This window comes from Cololabis saira, chromosome 17 (genome assembly GCF_033807715.1).
Source record: "Cololabis saira isolate AMF1-May2022 chromosome 17, fColSai1.1, whole genome shotgun sequence".
NCBI lineage: Eukaryota > Metazoa > Chordata > Actinopteri > Beloniformes > Belonidae > Cololabis > Cololabis saira.
The window spans coordinates 34,559,176-34,580,581 of record NC_084603.1 but is presented as its reverse complement, the minus strand read 5'-3'; the positions used below and the strand labels follow the sequence as shown (position 1 = coordinate 34,580,581).

Sequence of the window (21,406 nt, the reverse complement as noted above, 5' to 3'; positions counted from 1 at the left end):
TCCAGCTCGTGGCGGGCCGAGACGTCTTCCCGCGATGACGACACGTCCTGCACGCACGTGTGAGCGTGTCTGTTTCCACCATTTCCCTCCCAAACAGGATTGGCCTTGATTGACAAGTGTGACCGCTGCTTAGAGCACACACAGACCCACACTCAGGCGCGCACCATCTCTCTGCTTATTACTGTTACCACATGACTGTGTCATGCTGGGATCGCTATAGCAACGGAGGGCCTGTCTTACCTTGACAAGAGTGGGATGTTATATTTTATCTGCTCAGGGCTTAATGGTCGTCTGCCAAAAAAATGCTCAGATATTCTTGTTATTCCTGCTGGCTGAGGGAAAGATGATCAATAAAACATCATCCCATTTATTTCAGGATGTGACATTTTAGTGCAGATACAGGTGAAGCAGCAGGGAAGATCACAGGAGTTGTGGCTCAAAGAGAGACTCCTAATGGCCTTTTTGTCGCATGTTGGCACATTTTCTTGACGCTTTCATGAAATGCCGGGACATACTTTGGTCAAAATACCAGAGAGAGCGAGAGGGAGTGAGAGAGAGAGAGAGAGAGAGAGAGAGAGAGAGAGAGAGAGAGAGGGAGTCTCTTTTCCTGGTTGTGCATTATTCAAGGTTTGTTCTACAGCTTTGAACTACATGGAGACGTGACTTTGTAAAACAAATTTAACACAATAACGCGTTAAGGATGTTATATCTGCACGAGGGCGAGAAGTTCAAGCCAACGTGCATGTTAAAATGAAACAGAAGCACAGTGTTTACATCCATGGTTTAAACATACAGCGGGAACGGTAATGTGATATAATGTGGTTTATATCATTGTACAACGCTGTACATTACGAGATGTTCCTTTATTATATTTTAATGTTACAGTAGGCTGTTCGGTCTCTCTCTACATCCCGTGTGTCTGTCCATTGAGCTGTTACGTTAAGTTGTTAAGTTAAGTTAAGTTTTATATCGTTTTGTGCTTTGCATCGTTTCTCTATTTGCAGCGCGTTTGATGATGCTGCATTTGTCTTTGTTTTTTACAGCATGTTTTTTTATTTGCACCACGTTCCTCTTTTTGTACCTCGTTTTGAGTTTGTGAATTTGAATCGTTTCTGTACTTTGTATCGTTTCTGACGCATTAGGCCGTTGCAGTGCGTTTGGCCCTTGTCGGCCACCGTACATTCCAGTAAAAGTATTAAAACAAGAAAATGTTAAGGAGTTATGTTTAGACACGGCCCTGCAGAGATGCCGAGTTAACATAACAGATGAGTAACGCATCAGAGACGACTTGTAACTTGTCCATCACATGTCTGTTGGAAAGGCCTCGGTGTCACTGGGGCTCCATGACTAAGTTTATGGTCGCCTGTCCAGATTTTTAATGGGGTTAAACCTCTTCGTAGCTCAACAGTTACAATTGTATTAAAGCACAGGTTTATGCATAATAAGGGCCGTGTTTTGTTTTGTTGTTTTTTCACTGCTGGTTTGCAGTCCATGGTGTCAAACAGCTAGCCGTCATCACGGTAGCTCCTTAACCCTTTTGGTGAACATCTTCTAGCTGTGACTGGAGACCTAAGAGTTTTACTGTTTAAGCTTATGGATTGTTGCATGGCTGTTAATTGTAGAGACTGTTGTAGCCGGTTGTGGGCTGGCCGGGATGGGTTTGGTCTGAGAGTTGTGTAGCTACGTTTAACCAAGACATGACTTTGGCCTGGGGGCATCAGTGAAGCTGGGGGTGAAGGCTGGGGGTGAAGGCTGGGGGTGAAGCTGGGGGTGAAGCTGGGGGTGAAGGCTGGGGGTGAAGCTGGGGGTGAAGGCTGGGGGTGAAGGCTGGGGGTGAAGCTGGGGGTGAAGGCTGGGGGTGAAGGCTGGGGGTGAAGGCTGGGGGTGAAGGCTGGGGGTGAAGGCTGGGGGTGAAGGCCGGGGGTGAAGCTGGGGGTGAAGGCTGGGGGTGAAGGCTGGGGGTGAAGGCTGGGGGTGAAGGCTGGGGGTGAAGGCTGGGGGTGAAGGCCGGGGGTGAAGCTGGGGGTGAAGCTGGGGGTGAAGCTGGGGGTGAAGGCTGGGGGTGAAGCTGGGGGTGAAGCTGGGGGCTGCCCCTGGCTGAGGGTTGGAAAAGGCCTCTCAAATTATAGTTTTATAAAAGCAGACACCCCCTAATTTTTTTGAGATTCAGCTATTTTATTCATATTCAGCTGTTTTAAGTTATTTTATTTCTGTTCTATCGTGTATTCTATGCATTATATTGCTCTAAACTGTTTTTATGCTGTAAACCACTTTGTGACAAATGTCTGTGAAAAGCGCTATATAAATACACTTTACTTACTTGGGTCAATGATATGATGCCTATATTTTCTGAAAAACAGATTTTCTTTCAATTCAAAAAAGGTTTAAATGCATAAAAAATACCATATATATGACCTACCTGTCCCACATACGGACTCACTTGAAATTTACAAAAAACACTAGTTATTTGGTTTTTTGTTGTTGTTTTAAGCATCAAAATGTCATGTGGTGCGACCGTCCGACCATGACTCTTGTTTTGAAAACTTATTTGAAATCACTTGTTTTAGTGCGACCACTCATCATGTGGTGCGACCAATAACACCATTAACTGTATTAAATTCATTGTGAAACACCACATTCTGTGGCTGTAATATTAATCACTGATATAGTATGTTCAACTCTATGGTATCTTTAAAACATTTGTATCAGTTTTATGCAATTTACAGGAAAAATAAGTATGTCAACTACATTTAATAAGGCGTCTGTGACTTAATAGGACATAAATATGAGATCATTATTTACAAAAACAAAAAAAAGTTAATTCTTTGTTTCCAAACACTTTATAATACTGAAAACTTGTAAAAAAAAGATGTCAAGACGTTAAGGAAATTAATTTATTTTAATATGAATCATGGTTGCACCAAATAACTTTTTTTTAAGGCTAGTGCCACTTCATCTTGAGAAAAAACTCTGAAATCACTTAATTTAAAATTTTGATATGAATTTATGTGTACACAACATTCTTAATGTTTGAACTACTGCAATAGATATTCTTTTTTTTATTATTTTAAAATTGACCCGTTGAAAATCCTTATTCGTCATTGACCCACTTACTTACTTACTTACTATTCTACCAATTTAAAAATAGAGAACACATTTCATTTATTATTTTATTTTAATTTCCTCTTATTCTGCTGTTGTAATAAATATGTGTGAATCTTTGTCCACTAGAGGGCAGATGTGTGCTGGGTAATGGGGGGCGGTCTCGGTCAAACCAGATTCATCTGCATTTGTTTCCTGCTCTCCCTCCGTTACCATGCAGGTATGGGAATAATATGTGTCAAACATCTTTATTGGGTTGGTAGATTGTGAGAAATGTCCGGGACTGCGTAGTGCAGGGGTGCCCAAAGTCGGTCCTCGAGGGCCGGTGTCCTGCATGTTTTAGATGTTTCCCTGCGTCAGCACACCGTGATAAAAGTAGCTGTGTCACCAACAGAGTTGTCCCGACCTTGATGGCAAGCTGGTGACGACCGTTAATTAGAATCAGGTGTGTTGAAGCAGGGAGACATCTATGCAGGACACCGGCCCTCGAGGACCGACTCTGGACTCCCCTGGAAGCTGTTTGGAGGTTAGTGTGTGTTGTGTGCGGGAGCGGGGTTAGCCTCGGAATAACGAGACCTAATACGATAAACCTTGTTTAATAAAACTAGTGAATGCACTTTGGAAAATATGGAAGCCCATTTCCGCCAGTAAAAGAAAAAAATAAGATGAAAACTTAGCCTTAAAAATAAACATTCCCACGGTAGCTCATAATGTCGATTTTTTTATCTCATAATTTGACTTTCTATCTCATATTTCGACTTTATCTCATAATTTCGACTTTCTATTTCATAATTATGACTTTCTATTTCATATTTTCGACTTTTTACGTATCTCATAATTTCGACTTTCTATTTCATATTTTTGACTTTCTATTTCATAATTTCGACTTTCTATTTCATAATTATGACTTTCTATTTCATAATTATGACTTTCCATTTCATAATTATGACTTTCCATTTCATAATTATGACTTTCTATTTCATAACTTCAACTTTTTATCTCATAATTATTATGACTTTTTATCTCATAATTATGACTTACTTGGGAATATTTTTATTTTTAAGGCTAAGTTTTCATCTTATTTATTTTACTGGTGGAAATGGGCTTCCGTAGTAAAAAGTATACAAAGAAACTGAAAATAATTGTATAATTGTTTAAATTAATCTGTATTCATGATTGTTATTTTTGTATTATATGTTAACAAAAAAGGGGATTAAATGTGCATTTGAGCAGCTGCCAGCAGCTCCCTGGTTCCTGCTCTCCTCCATTACCATTCAGGAGGGGGTTTGCTGCTGCAGGGACCCCTAGACCTGGGGGTAACATCCGCTCCAGCAGTCACCCCTCTGTGGATTCATTAAGTCTGGCCAGCATCATCTCCTGCCAGCATATTGCTGACTAAAGCTCTTCAGATAACCTGCGGGTGACGTCCCCGATGGCCCGTCCAGTTATACAGCCTATGCTTGAAACTTGCTCTTGGACGGAAACAAGGGTTGGACAAATCCTTTCTAGTCTTGTTTGCATATTTTGTCCCCTTCAAAAGATTTATTTTAGTTTCCACCTTACGAAGGGATGTGAATGAGGCTGTTCCTCGTCTTTCCATGTTGGTGAGCCTCACATTCTGCAGCAGTGAGGGCAGAGGAGGCATTTAAAAGCAGAGCCTGACGCAGGCAATGCAGCAAGTGCGAGCACTGGATAGCAGGTGATAATCCAGCAGTGGCAGGTGGCGTGGCTGATGATGCACTGATACTTCCTTCTGAGCAGGAGGGATTTAAGTGAGGCATCAGAGTGACTTTTATGGAAAAATCTTTGGACACAACCAGGACACAAAGCACAAGCCATGAAAAAAAAAAGCACGTAAAGAGGTCTGACAAAAGCAGCTTTGAGGTTCAGGATGCCCGTAAGGCAAACAAAGCATAAGGAACAGAATCTGAAGCAGAGCAGGAAAGTGGTAGCGCAGCAGGTGGAGGTGGATGATTATGTAGGAATACTTCACACCTCATAAAACCCAATTACAACAGTTAAGATAGCACCTTAAATTCAAATATAAGAGTTGGAAACATGGAGAAGATGCAAAGATTAAACATGAACCTTATCATTTATCATTATCTTCCTCCCACAGTGTGAGCGTGTGGGTGTTTTTTCACTATATCCCATAATTGTTTGTCATGATTTGGGCGCAGGTCTCTTAAAGAGGACATATTATGAAAGTAATATAATTTTTTCCGTACAAGATGGGAGATCATTTGATGTCTGAAGTTTATGCTACAAAAACTGTGACATCAGCGTGCACTTTAGTTCGGTCTGCTAAGGTCTGAAAATATGTAGATCAGCGATCGGCTCAGATTCTGATTCTCTGACATCACAGGCCGAGACCAGTGAGGAATTATCCGACTTTCTCATATTTACCTCTGTCAGGTCACATTGTGCTGTATTTGCCGTCCCTCTGAAGAAGGTGGCGCAAAAGTGTATGACAACTTAAATCCTCAGAAAAGGGAGGAGGAGCTGAGTCAAGTGCCCCCTCCACCCCCCCACCCTTAAAACCAGCTGTTTCGAGCAGTGCTGTGAAAACGTGGTTGTAAACGGAGCTGTTGTACTGGATCACTGTGATATGACTCAGATGTTTCATGAAGCTGACATAAAACACCATAAAGAAAATGCCATAATTGTCACAGAGTGGCTGATTAGGACCCAAATGCAGGAGAGAGGCAGGACTTCCAAAAAAATGTGATTTATTACATAAAAACAAACCTTACATGCTGCAGTTTTAACAAAAACACGAATGCTTGCCACTAGAGAAAACCTGAGTGGCTTGATGAGACACAGGTGCAGGCAATCAGCAGATGAGAACAAGGGAAGTCAAGACATAACTTAAACACAAGGACACCAGAGTTTCAAATTAAAACAGGAACTAAATAACAAAACTGTGGCTGTTGTTTTTTTTTTAAATGAGTCTCTCTGTCCTCTCTCAAGTTCTCCCTCTGTCTTTTTATCCATGTTTTTACTCCCGTCCCACACTAAGATACAGCCCCGTTCACCCAGATGAGCATTTGTGCTTCATTTGCTGCTGTTTCAAACCTGCTTCAGCTCTTTCTGATGCCATCAAACAGTTTCTTTTTCAACATGTCATTAGTTTGCATCTTTTGGACGCTGTTGACTGACGTAGTCTCCCTCCTGAATGTGTGATGTAGACAGACACACACACACAAAGTTGAATTTCTCTGCGTTGTTCTGTGATGGATTGGCGGCCTGTCCAGAGTGTACCTCCACATCTCTCCCGATGACAGCCGGGCTGTTCCCGAGTCTCTCCGTGACCTTAAATAAGATGGGAAAATAAATGTTTTGAAAAATGGATGGCTGGATAGATGGCTCGGGGATTGAAATCCCACGGCTGGGCTTAAATATGACTGCACTGATGTGGACAAATGAACCTGCTACACTTTTTCATTGCATTCATATCACATCCTGAACGGCTTTTTCTAATGTTTAGGGTTTAATTTAAGCTCATCCATCGTCTTTTCCTAAACCTAATCAAGAGTTATTGGTGCCTTCTCTGGCCTCTTGCTGCACGCAGACACCACTGGACTGTCCTACTTGATCCAGATGTTGTAAATCAACCATTTAGTCCACCCTGGGATGAGCATGAATCCCCTTGTAGGGGTCATTTGATGTTACCCCCCCCCCATACTTCATTAGTTTCATCAGTAATAAATCACAGAGCATTGTCTTTTTTCTGTGTCTCTTTCTCCAGGTTAACGGATCTGTCCGGTTCGCTCACAGACGGCCCGGTCAACTACAAGTACAAGACCAAATGCACTTGGCTGATAGAGGGATAGTAAGTACCAGTGTTTTTGCCCCGTCCTTATCAGCATGAATCTAGCTACTTCCACTTGTGTGCAAACCTCTGTTTCTATCTGACTGCAGGCTCCAGATAAGGGGAGCTCTATGACTGCATGAATAGTTGATTGTGTGTAGCTGCAGAGCTCCACAGAGAGGCCTGCTGCGCCCCATGGAAGCCCACAGCTTTAGCTATCAATTTATACTGAAAGTTCTGCATTTGTTCTTTTATTTCCCTCATAATTACATTCTAGCAGAGCACGGCCCTGTTTTATGTTCTTCCGAGCAGAGTGACCCTTTCAGCGGTGGCTGTGTCCTATGGGCTGTCGGCCTGTTTTTGAGCAAAGGACCAAAACTATTCACCATCTCCTCGGGAAATAACAACCGACAGCTCTGGCTCAGAAACCCATTAGCTGAATATTTCAGCCGCTCTTGCAACATCTCACGGCGGGAGGAAATGGATGTCTCTCGAGTCAAGCTCATTTTATTTACAATGCGAAACCACATGTTTGCTGCAAAAAGGCTTGCACCACTTCAACATGTGCCCTTTTCTTTTTTTCCTAGATAAGTAGGAAATTGGATGTTTTTAATTTAGAATTTGGTTCCATAATGTCATAGAAACAAGAAAAAAAAAATAGTACCTGGCTATTAAATATTCAGACCATATTAATCTGGTTCAAATAACAGCATGGATATTCTTAGGGTACATACAATGAAAGAAGACATGAACATACAAAAAAAAGAAAACTAATTGAGCAAAAACAGGTAAAATACATAAAATAAGATATTATTTCCACATTATCAACATGTATTTTTAATTAAATGTTTTTTTTTCAAGATATACACATGGCAGAAAAAAAATTCAGATCAGATTTGTCACCAGAAAAGTTATGTTTCTGACTTATATTTCCAGTTGATGTAACTACCTTTTGCCCCTAAGAAAAGAAAACTGCGTACAGCCTACGTCTTAGATCAGGGCCGGGCGGTTCTGGCAGCGACGGCCGCCGTCTTGCAGGTTTTAGATGTTTCCCTGCTTTAATACACCTGATTTCAACCAATTTCTCATTGAACTCTGCACGAGTCCGTTAATGACGCAGTCCTTTGTGTCGGGGTCTGATGAGGCCGGGAAACATGGTTTATTCTGAAATTCTAAGTGTGTAAAATGGAATATGTTTTGTTGTTTGGTTCTGGCTGGTTTCAGCAATTTAAGGTTTTAATTCCATTACATCTCAGATCATTTTTGTTTAGATTTAGTTAGGTTTTAATTGTAAAGATTGTATTTTATTGTTTTATGTGTGGAATGTTGGACCCCAGGAAGAATAGTCTTCATTGCAGTGAGGACTAATGGGGATCCGTAATAAATAAAAACATCTACAGATGCAGGATTCTGTCCCTCGGGGGCCAGAATGCCCCGCCCGTTCTTAGCTGATCATTTTTGTGTAATGAATGATAATCATAATGGTGGTGTATCATATTTAAACGTACAGCGTAGAGTACAGATTGTCTTGTTGCCTCACCTGCGTGTTTTCAGTTGTTATCTGAACTCGTATGTTTACTGCCTGGACATGTGGCTGGTGCTCCCTTGTACGGCAGACGGTGATTATCACGCCGATGTTTACCTGCTCAGGTCGTCTGCTGCCATGTTTGTCAGACGGCGGGGGGGATCAGGGTTTATTACTGGGGGTTCTGACACCGGGACGTGATGTGTATGCAGGTAAACACTCAGCAGCGCGTGTAAACAAAACTGCAGCGTGTCGGAGGTTTGCTGTTAAAAGGTCAGACTTCACGAGGACCTCAGTAAGGCACAAGTCACTCTGAGCTGAGTTTTCCTGTAGAGACGGAAAAGTAGGAGGCGTAAAACACACATTCATCGTGTGTGTGTGTGTGTGTGTGTGTGTGTGTGTGTGTGTGTGTGTGTGTGTGTGTGTGTGTGTGTGTGTGTGTGTGTGTGTGTGTGTGTGTGTGTGTGTGTGTGTGTGTGTGTGTGTGTGTGTGTGTGTGTGTGTGTGTGTGTGTGTGTGTGTGTGTGTGTGTGTGTGTGTGTGTGTGTGTGCGCGCAGAGGTATCAAGTAACGAAGTACAAATACTTCGTTACCTTAAGTAGAAATTTTGGTTATCTATACTTCACTGGAGTAATTATTTTTCAGACGACTTTTTACTTTTACTCCTTACATCTTCACGCAATTATCTGTACTTTTTACTCCTTACATTTTAAAAACAGCCTCTTTACTCATTTCATTTCGGCCTTTAAAAAAAAAAAACTATCCAGTTAAATTGTTCCATCCGGATAGAGTGAATTTGGTTGTGGTTGTTTCAGATGTTCTTGTCCAGTTTTGTTCTTACATCCGTTCCCTCAGATTCCTGCAACTAAACTTGGATGTACATTCCAATAAAGGTTAGGATAAATGATAACATGCCTCTGAAGTTTGACTTTTTGCACCATTACAATACTTATAGGCAACTAGTCATCATATCTCCTGCTCTCTGAAACACATGTTAATGCTCAATAGTACACATATATGCTTCTTTAATATATTTGCATTATACTAAGATGCATTCATTTTCAATGGCTTTTGTCCTTAATGGCTTTTGTCCCCCTTACATTACTTTTACTTTTATACTTTAAGTAGTTTTGAAACCAGTACTTTTATACTTTTACTTGAGTAAAAAACTTGAGTTGATACTTCAACAGGAGTATTTTTAAACTCTAGTATCTATACTTCTACCTGAGTAATGAATGTGAATACTTTTGACACCTCTCTGTGTGTGTGTGTGTGTGTGTCCTGTGCTCTGCTTCGCAGTCCCAACGCGGCGCTCCGCCTGCGCTTCAATCACTTTGCCACGGAGTGCAGCTGGGACCACATGTACGTCTACGACGGGGACTCCATCTACGCCCCCTTGATCGCCGTCTTCAGGTAAGCCGCTCTGAAAAGGAGAGGCGCGTGCGCGGCGAGGAGATAGGGAAATGGCTCAGTTAGCCTTTGCCACGTCTTCAAAAGTCCCCACAAATGTGTCCACGACTCGATGAAAAGCCAAACAATGGGCTTCATAATTGCCATCGTTGCACAATACAGAAAATAATAGGAAATACTGCACATACGCACATCATCCCTGAGGGCTCCGTCCTTTTTTTCTTTTAATGGAGCCTTATTGCCTACTTTTATTTATGCTCCCAGCAGTGGGCAGCACCCTTTCCATCTCACATATACTCATTAACAACGGTAATACAACAATAATTTGCAAACCTCCTATTCTCTACTCTTACTCACTGCAGCTTATAGCTTTTGTAAAAAGCCGGTTAAACCCGTGAGGGTTGCAATTTGGAGGATTGCAATTAGGAAGGAAATCCACCACTCCATTATATGCAGCCTTGCAGGATTATTACATGCGTTATGTGAGCAAAGAAGCATTTTTACTCGGTAAAGAAAGAAAAATGTAGGAAGTGTATGATACAGATAGTGTGGTATATAAATGTGTGATGTCGTTGTCAGCGGCCTGGTGGTACCGGAGACCCGGGGCGGCGAGACGGTGCCGGAGGTGGTGACGACGTCCGGCTACGCTCTGCTTCACTTCTTCAGCGACGCGGCCTACAACCTGACCGGCTTCAACATCGCCTACTCGTACGTCCACACATCCTCCTCTCTTCACTCCTCACCGTTGTCTCTTAAGGGTTCATCAGAATGAGACCTGGGGTGCTTATTGGATCTTATGGGAGTGTATATTTACTAAATCAATCTGAATTTAAGTCATTTAAAATAACATCATCGTGCGTCATCTTTCTCCAGTCAACCAATAAACTGAGAAGTAAATGAGTGAAGGAGGGGGTGGGCTTCATGTTCAGCGCTCGGTTGCAGAGGATGTTTGATTACCAGTCCCTTCATGACCTGTAATTCAGCTCTGAAGGGAGGCAGGTTTGGGTTCAAGCACGTGTGAGCTCAAGCAGGACCACATTTGAGTTTGAATATATGAAATCCTACTTTTTATTCAAAATAATACTCTCTTTATCACTGACGGTTAAACTCCACAGACACAAACCCTAATGTGGACACAATCACAAACGTCATTGATCTTAAATGGCTTAAATAATGAAAATGATGTTTTGTGCAGATTAACGTTGTAAACAACAGATGATCCCGAACCCCGCCCTCCTCTGACTTAATAAACATTAAAGTCTTTCTAAGAGGCTGCAGGACTCTCGCCAGCTGCCATGGACCGGGTCACCTTGGTGACGGTGAAACCTGCTTCTGAATATGCAACAGTGGGTGGTGGTGAACCTACTGTAACCCCTAACCCCAGCAGCACCAAGAAGTCCTGCATCACCGGCGAGTCCCTGTGGGACCAGATGGTCCAGAAGACGTCTCTATGAGATGCACAGACGTGTATTTTCTCATGGATACCTCCACGGGCCTTCATGGACTGGAACGGTCCTGAGGATGCGAAAGGGAGAGCAGTTTCTGTGTCACGAGAGGACGGGAAAGAAGCTCCCAGTAAAGCTGTCTGCAAGTTCCACCCAGCGGACTTCAGGAGGTGCAGAGAGCCAGACTTCCGCTGGCCCTGGACACCTCGTCCCCGGTGAAGGAGGTGCACCAGGAAGCAATGTGGGCTGTCCCCTAAGAACTAACCTACCAGAGTGTCTGGTACGCTGGCTGCTCAGACCTGGCTTCACCACACCTGAGCCGTCTCTCAGTTTGGACCTGATAGTCCATCGCTGCTGAGCCCGACTCCGGAGGACAATGTTGTTGTTAATGAGTCTTCAGTTGAGCTACGTGAAAACCTCCTGCATTCCTTTACAGAACGATGAAGATGTAACCTTCTCCTCCGCTGTTACTTCTGGTTCTTGATGCAAAATGCATTCTGGGAGACTTTGCCGACTGAAACAAGCCTCCAGTGGATAATACAGGACTGTCTCAGAAAATTAGAATATTGTGATAAAGTTCTTTATTTTCTGTAATGCAATTTATATAAAAAAAAAAAAAAAAAAGTCATACATTCTGGATTCATTACAAATCAACTGAAATATTGCAAGCCTATTATTATTTATTTATTTATTTTAATATTTTAAAACATTTTTGAGATAGGATATGTGAGTTTTCTTAAACTGTAAGCCATGATCAGCAATATTAAAATAATAAAAGGCTTGCAATATTTAATTTGATTTGTAATGAATCCAGAATGTATGACGTTTTTGTAATTGCATTACATAAAATCACAATATTCAAATTTTCTGAGACAGTCCTGTATATCCTGGATAAAGGAGGCGGAGCTGGAGCACATCTGGGGGTTTGGGGCGTCCAGATGTCCAGATGTGTTTGCCACAGATCCCCCCCACCCGGGGCACAGACTGCGTGGCTCTGCCTTCAGGACGGAGATACAGAGCTGTAACATCACACAGGGACTAGCAGTTTTAATCTCCCTGAGCGGTGTCTCTATTACACCTCACCTGAGACGGCACACCTTATACCGCGCTGCCATTTTTAGTTCCACAGTGACGTGTGTCATGATGACTTGTTTTAAATGTCCTCTATCATGTTTTCTAAGGTTGTGTTTTATTACAATGTTTTTCATGTATTTTAACTGAGAAAGCTGGATTTCATTGTTCAGTGATAGTCTGTCTGTCCGGTGACTGATATTTATTTATTCATCTTTAGTCTCATTAAGTTTTGCTGTAAAAACTGAGTTCTTTTAAGGCGTTGAAAAAGTGTTGAGTCAAAGTCAAAGCAGTCGTCTGTAATGATGGCTCTGACGGAGAAGTGAGTGATGTGGTCAGACACGCGGGGACGGTGGTGTACAGTCACGCAGCCACGAGGCTCTGAGCGCGCACACACACACACACACACACACATACACATATAGAGGTTGCCACGATGACCTTGTGGCAGCAGAAACCTCCTTTTGCATGAACAAAGATGTGACTTTGACACTTTTCTTTTCTTCACAAATTCTGTTTTAAGATTTTGGTTCAAGTCCCGGATTATTAATATCAGATAAATAAAAAGTGATGTGTGTTGTGATGTAATGGCTTTCAACGCTATTTCCACATATTGGTTTTAATCACAGAAATGGCAGTTTTCTTTTGTGTTCCTGCAGTTTTTTCCATCTATAAAAGAATCTGGATTTCCGATGCCTCCTAAGTGCACCATATATTGCTTTTATGGCAGATTTGATCCAAAACTGGTTCCATGAAGTGCTTTTTAAATGTGATCGAGCCAAAATGTTGGATTATTTTAAAGTTCACTCAAGTTCTCTCTGACAATCAGCGAGGTGATGTCTTGCGTCTAACCTCCTTATCTCCTTTCCTCTCCGACTTCTTTCACATCATCCGGAAATGAATCTGAGTCAAAGATTTTGCAGGATGTGTCGGTTCCTAAAACACATCAGGAGAAGAGAGGGTTGTTGGAGAATGTATCCTAACACCCAAGGTGTCTCTGACACAATAATCCATCAATATAAACCAAATAAATGTACAACATGACTGGACAATTCACATACTGCATACGTGGCAGAAGTAAGAAAATGCCGTCCAGCTTTAAACTGCAGCAAAACAGGCGTTAGATGATGCAGTCGTGTCACACGTCATGTTTAATTGACGTTTGGTTTGAAATTATGACTCCAAACAGAGACGTCTCCGTTTAATAGGTACCTCTGTCCTCCACATCGCTGCTCACATGTCTGGTGACTAAGAGGAAGGAGATGAGGAGGTGCAAGCTGGGAAATAAAAGCAGCTGCTGTGTAAAGAAGAACTGGGGTTTTTAATAGTTTGGAGTTTTGTTTCCAGTTCAAGCAACATTTTGTTTCTTTCCATAAAACGCATGAAAAAAGAACCTGTGTTCTCCATCTGTGTTGCTGTGTCACCTTGAAGATGTCCGTGTGTCTCCCCCAGGATCAACTCCTGTCCTAACAACTGCTCGGGCCACGGCCGGTGCAGCACGGCCAACTCGGTGGCGGGACGCATGTACTGCGAGTGCGAGGAGTACTGGAAGGGAGAGGCCTGCGACATCCCGTACTGCAAAGACAACTGCGGCAGCCCGGACCACGGCTACTGCGACCTGACCGGAGAAAAGCTGTGCGTCTGCAACGACAGCTGGCAAGGTACACGCCTGCAAAACAGAGACACGCAAGGGCGGACCAAGGTCACTTTGTTCTCCAAACAAAACCACAGTGTTTGTTACCTACTTGTTCATTATCAACATAAAAAGTCACTGAAAGACATTTTAAAAACGAAAGCACAACAGACACAACCCCCCTGCTTCTCCAGCAACATCAGGTTAGAGGATTTCTTATTTTTTAAGCCATAAAAGATTAAATGTACCACTGTTATGGTTCGTAATGGTGCATAATGCATGTGGGCTAATTATTATCATTATTATTATTAACTTTCTATTGCAGCAGCACTCTCAACTTTATGAAATGACTGGCTTAAAAGAATTTCGCACTGATAGACTCTGAATTCAGCCTGTTTGTCCCAAAATAAGGAAACAGCAGGGGAAATAATCACAACAGTGTGTTGAATTCTTTCAAAGATTGAATCATGACCAAGTCAGTTCTGTTGGTTTTGTACAACTATCAGAAAGCTGGGTCACATCGGTCCACCTGAAAACTGTTTTCTTTTATCCTGACCTTTCAGATGCGACATTTGCGCACAAAGCAGCAACAATAACGATTGTAATTGTTATAGAGCTCCATTACCTGCTGCAGTGGGACAGCTGGTATAGAGAAACACCGCCCTCTGCTGGAGAGATGCTGTCAGCACAGGCTGGAACTGCTCATCATAAAATAATATAATAGTGGAAAAAAGAACTAAAGCAAGACATTTTACAAAGGAGGCCCAAAATTGAACGTCTCATAAGTTATTTAACCTCTAAAGAGGTATAAATAACTTTATAGTGGTGCTTACAATAAAAATATAAAATAAAATGACAAATGTTTAAACGTAGTGACCACTGAGAAGAATCTCTCAAAAAGGATAGTTGTTTCTTTCAGTTACAGTCAGTTATTAGTTGTTTGTACAAGAGCCAACCTGTAAGAAACTATAAAAAACTACTGTCATGAAAGCAGCTGATGTACCTGATGCATCAGAGATGAAGACTCGAGCATCATCAGACATCCCGATTTACGCCACACAGGACTTCCCAACCATTACAATAATTCAATGTTTCTTTTTACAAAAACAGACTTTCACTTCATCACGTACCATTTCATACGTGAGAATGTGGATTCTGACTAAAAGTTCTGCTTAATCACCAAGGATTACCTATTCTCTTGCTGCAGCATCTGTTTATGGCTTTGATTGATTGCCTCTGTAATGAGCAAATTTATCCTGTAACCTCCGTCTCACTGAGAAGCTTTGACGTTGCATAGACCATTAGGTAGAAAATTACCCGCTGATAAATATTACATCATCAGGATTCTCCAGGCGCTCCTCTGTAGATCACTGACATCATTTTCTTTAAGGTTTTTGTTGCACTAGTGGCCTTTATTGAGAAAGTATGTAAACGTTTTTTTACCACAGAGGTTCAGCCCCTTCCTCTACCTGCATGTCCTCTTTCACCACATCCACAAATCTGCTCCTCTGCTCCTGCATCCTTCAACTAACATGCCATCCATCCATCCATCCATCCATCCATCCATCCATCCATCCATCCATCCATCCATCCATCCATCGACTGCACTTGACATGAACTGTGACTTTTCTAAAGTTACTCCTGGAGCCGTACTGCACATTTATTCAGGCTCTGCCCTTTATTTTTTTTTCAGTTATCTACTTATTTTGCAGACATGTTGTTTGGCTTCTTTGCAGAAGTGGAAAAGCTATGAACTTTCAGGAACTAAAACAAAGGACAAAAAAAAACTCAAATAAATGAACTAAAGGCAATATTCATTATTCCCCAATTTTTTCCAACAGAAATGCAGATTTTTAGATTTTTGAAGGTCGGAAACTGCAATACAATACAAGCATGGTGACATTTCCAATTTTCCAGGCCCTGTTTATTCATGAAATGCTCCTGGTTAATGTCAAGTTTGATTTATTTCACCAACATTCATTTATCCAATGAATTTCTGGAAGTTACTGTTGCCAAGGAGCCAGTCAATCTGTCTGCATTGTTTGCAGTTTTACACTTGAACCTGGCTCTTTGAAAACCTTCTCCCGACATTTTGGAAACAAAAGGACTATCAGGTTGAGGAGCATTCAGCTGGGACTGAAGTATGCCGTGGACGTGGAGGGACATGTAGAAAATCTAAAAATGGGTTCAGTTGGTATAAGGTTCAGTTGGAGGCGAGAGTTTACAGCTCACAGTTCAAGCAGATTTCTCTTCTTACTGCTCTCCTTCATGTTGTCTCATCAACTACCTTATTTTGTTCCTGTGCATGTATTCCTGCAACGTATGCCCCAGAAAATACTTGGTTAAAATCTGAGTTTATAATCAGCTTAGATTGTTATTAAAAAGATGATGTCAACAGGTGATTGCTGGAAAAGTTTCTCATGAAAGTTTGAGTTCTGGGTGAAAGAAACTGGTTGAAGATCTCCACTTTTGCAACAATTATGAGAAGAAAAGCACAAGAAAAGAAAGTCTTGTTATGACCCAGGTGGCATCAACGTCTCTGGACTCGGAGGAACCTGAGCTGGAAAGCAACGCTGACCCTGTAAACCTGCGCTACTTAAGAGGTTTCTGCGTGAAGAATAAAATGAAATAACTTGTATTGTTCAACTTTCCTACTAAGGAGCTCTCGCTCTTGAAGGCACCTGAATTTCATTTTCCGTTCTTGTACGATGAGGATAAAGAATTTTACAAAATCCCTTGATCACTCCCCGTCAGGCAACATCTCCAGGTGATCAAAGCTCGACTGGAAACGGCTTGAGTCAGTCTACGTTGAAGTAAAGCTCTGAAAGCTGTCTGTGTATTTCAGAGGCTGCACGTTTGTTCTACTTCTGTTTTTGTAAGAATTACATCTTATTTTAAAAGTCCTTAAATACACAGGTGTGTGAATAATAAGAAGTAGCCACTGAACAATATCAAATATGTGCAAAATTGGCTAAACTGGAACAAAACCAGCTGGAAAGAAGTTATTTCTATTTGCCTTGTTCTGCGTTTTGGGACTCGAACCTTTGTTCGGGGGACAAGCAGAAATTCTCCATGTAAGGGCGAGGTCGCGACCCCAGTAGTGAAAGTGTTGGTCCTCAGCTGCCTGATGAACGGAGACTCTGGGTTCAGTGATTCATAAAGATGTGACCCGTCACGGCTCCAAGGTCCAGGGAAGACTGCTCAAATTCCTGAAATCTACCATCATGCTTTGGGGTTTTCTTACATGAATCTGGAGACGAGGCCCTTCACACCGGCCGACGAAGTGTCCAGCTGCAGGTCCTGGGGTTTCAGTGTTATGACGCTTCTGTTTCCAGACATGCTCCGGCACACGTTTGTAGACTGACTGAACACATCCGTGCGGTGAGGTCTGAGATCTTTATTACATTTAAACCAATGGGTCCCATGGGTTCAAATTTAAATGCAGAACAGGTTCTAGCGTGAGGTCCGTTCCTCTCAAGTGACGTCCTCATTGATGAGTTCAGATAAAACACTGTGAGGGGCCCACTGAGGGTCTGGTTGGGGCTGAAGGTCCGTCCCATCCTCTCCCACTGAGAAACCATCAGGTATACAAAAAGCATCTGTATTTAAGGCCCTGGGGCCTCATTTATCAAAGAGTGTGTAGGATTCATACTAAAAGTGCACGTGCGCCCAAAAGCCGAAAATGGCGTGTGCACAAAAAAATCTGGATTTATAAAACCGTGTGCACGCACATCTGCACGCAATGTTCTTTTTATAAATCACAGTCCAGCTGGAAGGTTGTGCAGGTGAATTCGCCTCATATCCCGCCCTCTACATGCCCACATTTTACCATGAATGGGCAATGCAAAGTACATGATGATTATATTTGCATATAAATGAGCCTGCTCGGGCCGCTCAGTGGCGCAGTGGGTTAAGAGGCGGCTCATATACTGAGGCTACAGTCCTCCTCCTGCAGCGGTCGCGGGTTCGAATCCAGCCTGCGCACCTTTGCTGCGTGTCTTCCCCGTTCTCTCTCTCTCTACCCCTTTACAGTCTGCATCTCCAATAAACATGCTGAGCATGTGCAGCGCCACCTGCAGTCTGTTTACATAGGTGCAGTTTGCATCAGTGAAAGTGAAAATAAATAATCGTCCACCGGCTGCAACCCCCCCTACATGCAAGACATGCATTTTATAAATGTGTAGCCTTTCTTATTAACCATTACATGATGTGTCTTTCCCAGAAACATATGGAACGCTGAAACAGTCAAAATGAAATAAATAAATAAATAATTAATTAAATCATTGAATAAATGTATAATGAAATAAATAAAATTGGAAATACATAAATATATAATGTATTTAATATACAATTTAATAATTAAATGTATCATTAAAAAATTAAATGGTGAATATATTTCATTGGATATACATTAGTCGAAGTGAATTCATGATGTGCTTCAGCTAATGCAGGAACAATGAAATAATGAAATATGTAATGAAATATATATCCAATGAAAAATTCAAAATGTAATTATTTAATTATTTAATTGTATATTAAATTGATAATATATTTATGTATTTCAGCGTTCCATAGAAACACGGTCAGTCTTAAATAAACCAAATACATGTAAGTACTGTAAGAAGGAAGAGAAAATCCTTCACATGTGTCTGTTTTGTGCCACCACTGGAGGACGCCAAAGCCAGAATATTTATCTCCATTAATGACGTCTGTCACGCTCATCTGCTCCTGATGACTTTGCTGCTGTCAGTGATTCAGAGTGTCTGTCCTCTGCAGGTCCAGACTGCACCCTCCCCGTCCCCTCCACCGAGGCCTTCTGGGTGCTGCCCGGCATCAAACCGTCAGCCCAGTCTCTGGGCCGGGCGTCCCACCGGGCCCTGGTGCATTCTGGACTCATGTGGGTGGTGGGAGGCTACTCCTTCAACTACTCCAACTACCACATGGTTGTGAAGTAAGCTGCTCCACCGCCAGCTGCAGCCTGACCTCGGCCTCGGCCCGCGCTGACCTTGTCTCTCTCTGTCTCCCTCTGCTGCAGCTACAACCTGGACTCCAGCACCTGGGACGTGGTGCCGGTCTCCAGCGGCCCCCTCTGCAGATACGGACACTCGCTGGCTCTCCATCAGGTGATGCAGACACACCAGGACACTTGCACAGAACCTGAATCATTTCAGTTTTCTGGACGTGTGACGGCTTGTTGCATCCATGAGGGAATTTTATTCTGAGCATCTTTACATGCCAGTGCAAAATGAGCACAGATGGAGGCATTGATTAGTATTTAATGTAAATGAGGATGATGAAAAATGTCTCTGCAATCAGAACTTTTTCTTTACCCCCCCCCCCCCCCCCCAAAGTTGACAAAACTGAACAAAACTGAAACACAGATTAAAAGGCAAGGCAAGTTTATTTGTATAGCACAATTCAACACAAGGTAACTCAAAGTGCTTTACATCAACATTAAAAGCGGCAAGAGACATTAAACAGTAAATAACAAATAAAATTAAATAAAATGATAAGAAAAGAGGTAAAATAATAAAAAGCACAAGTTGTTAAAAAGTAAGGGCAGTAGAGTACAGCAGGTACATGTCATTCTTACAATGGCAAGAATTACTATTTCTATACGGTACAAAAACATACAAAGACCGGGTCAAATACAGTATTACAAAAGTAATCTGTGCTGATTCGTACGGTGAATTAAACCAATTTGACAATTCTACGTCACAATGCCTGCATTCAGGGTTTATCCATAACATTGCGTGGCTTTCAAAAATCATAAGTATTTAATTTAAGAGTACGCTTCAGTAAACAGTAAATAACAAATAAAATGAAATAAAATGATAAGAAAAGAGGTAAAATAATAAAAATTACAAGTTGTTAAAAAATAAGGGCAGTAGAGTACAGCAGGTAAGTATTTAATTTAGGAGTATGCTTCAATAAACAGTAATGTTTTTAGCCCTGACTTAAAGGAGTTGACAGTTTGAGCAGAACTCAGGTCTACAGGAATTTAAAAGTAAAAACCTAAAGTGTTATAAAGAACATAAGAAAACCCATATCCTGTTATTTATCCCGTTACTTTGTATGTAAGTAGATTGAACAATGATTGGTTTCACTAACAGCTGTGTGTGTTATTTCTGTTGTTAAAACTTTGACCTCACTGCTGACTTGATATGTTTGTGCAGTAATGCACAGGTGTTTCACAGAAACAGCAACAGCTCCCAGGGCTCCCTTTCTTCCCGTCAGTCAAACTGTAGTTTCTCATATAAAGCGAGTGCTTGTGCCTGCAGGGCAACATGACGTCCCGTCTAAAGGCCGGGCCGTCTGTTGTTGTATCTGCTCCTCTTTGTGTCAGGACGACCTCTACATGTTTGGCGGGAAGCTAGAAGGAGGTCCTGCCAACATAACGGATGAGATGTGGGTGTTCAACATTCCCAGGCGAACCTGGTCGCCACGGAAACCCGTCCTGCCGCCTCCCTACGCCCTGGAAGGCCACACGGCCCACGTGGTGGAGCTGGCCGACGGCGAGCCGGTGATGCTGACCTTCTTCGGCTACTCGCCGGTCTACAGCTACATCAACAAAGTTCTCGAGTACAACATCAGTAAGTGCAGCTGCTGACTCTGCTGTTATCCAGTTGTCCCCCCCCCCCCACGTCTTCAGAGTTCGTTTAATTGCTTCTCAATGATGCAACACAGAACACAGACCTTAAATCTGCACTTTGGGTTTTAACTTGTCCTAATTGTTTTTTTCTTTGTTCTTGCATCGATACTCTCGATCTCAGATGTAACTGACTCGGATGTTTTGACTGATGAGGGCAGGACCTTCTTTTTAGCAAAGCATTTTATCACTAAACAATGCTGTTGGTTTTTTTTCCCCTAGTTGCTGTTTTTAATTGTTTTATTCTTTTCTGCCATGTCTTGACTTTTTATCCCTTTTATATCTTATCTTGATTTTATTACTTCTATTTCCTTTTATTTATCAAACTGTAGCACTTTGGGATTTTCAGTAATGTACAAGACTGTCTCAGAAAATTAGTATATTGTGAAAAAAGTTCTTTATTTTCTGTAATGCAATTAAGAAAAACAAGAATGTCATACATTCTGGATTCATTACAAATCAACTGAAATGTTATTTTATTATTTTAATATTGCTGATTATAGCTTACAGTTTAAGATTAAGATTCCCAGAATATTCACATTTTTTGAGATAGGATATTTGAGTTTTCTTAAGCTGTAAACCATGATCAGCAATAATGAATGTATGACATTTTTGTTTTTGTAATTGCATTACAGAAAATCACAATATTCTAAGAGAATTTTCTGAGACAGTCCTGTAAAGTGCATTATAAATAAAATGTATTATTATTTATTATTAGGACAGAAAGTTAAAACAACAAAACTGAGAGGGGACTCTCACC

At 41.7% G+C, this 21,406-nt stretch overlaps 1 protein-coding gene across 5 annotated transcripts in view; it reads left to right on the top strand.

The window, feature by feature from the left end:
• atrnl1a (attractin-like 1a) overlaps nucleotides 1–21,406 on the top strand; it is a 340,130-nt gene that overhangs the window by 43,815 nt on the left and 274,909 nt on the right. For all 5 annotated transcript variants that reach the window (XM_061745230.1, XM_061745229.1, XM_061745228.1 and 2 more), the window contains exons 2-8: nucleotides 6,851–6,934; nucleotides 9,738–9,851; nucleotides 10,428–10,556; nucleotides 13,817–14,025; nucleotides 18,774–18,948; nucleotides 19,033–19,120; nucleotides 20,344–20,590. In XM_061745230.1, the coding sequence (XP_061601214.1) occupies nucleotides 6,851–6,934; nucleotides 9,738–9,851; nucleotides 10,428–10,556; nucleotides 13,817–14,025; nucleotides 18,774–18,948; nucleotides 19,033–19,120; nucleotides 20,344–20,590 (1,046 nt within the window). The remainder of the gene's footprint in view (nucleotides 1–6,850; nucleotides 6,935–9,737; nucleotides 9,852–10,427; nucleotides 10,557–13,816; nucleotides 14,026–18,773; nucleotides 18,949–19,032; nucleotides 19,121–20,343; nucleotides 20,591–21,406) is intronic.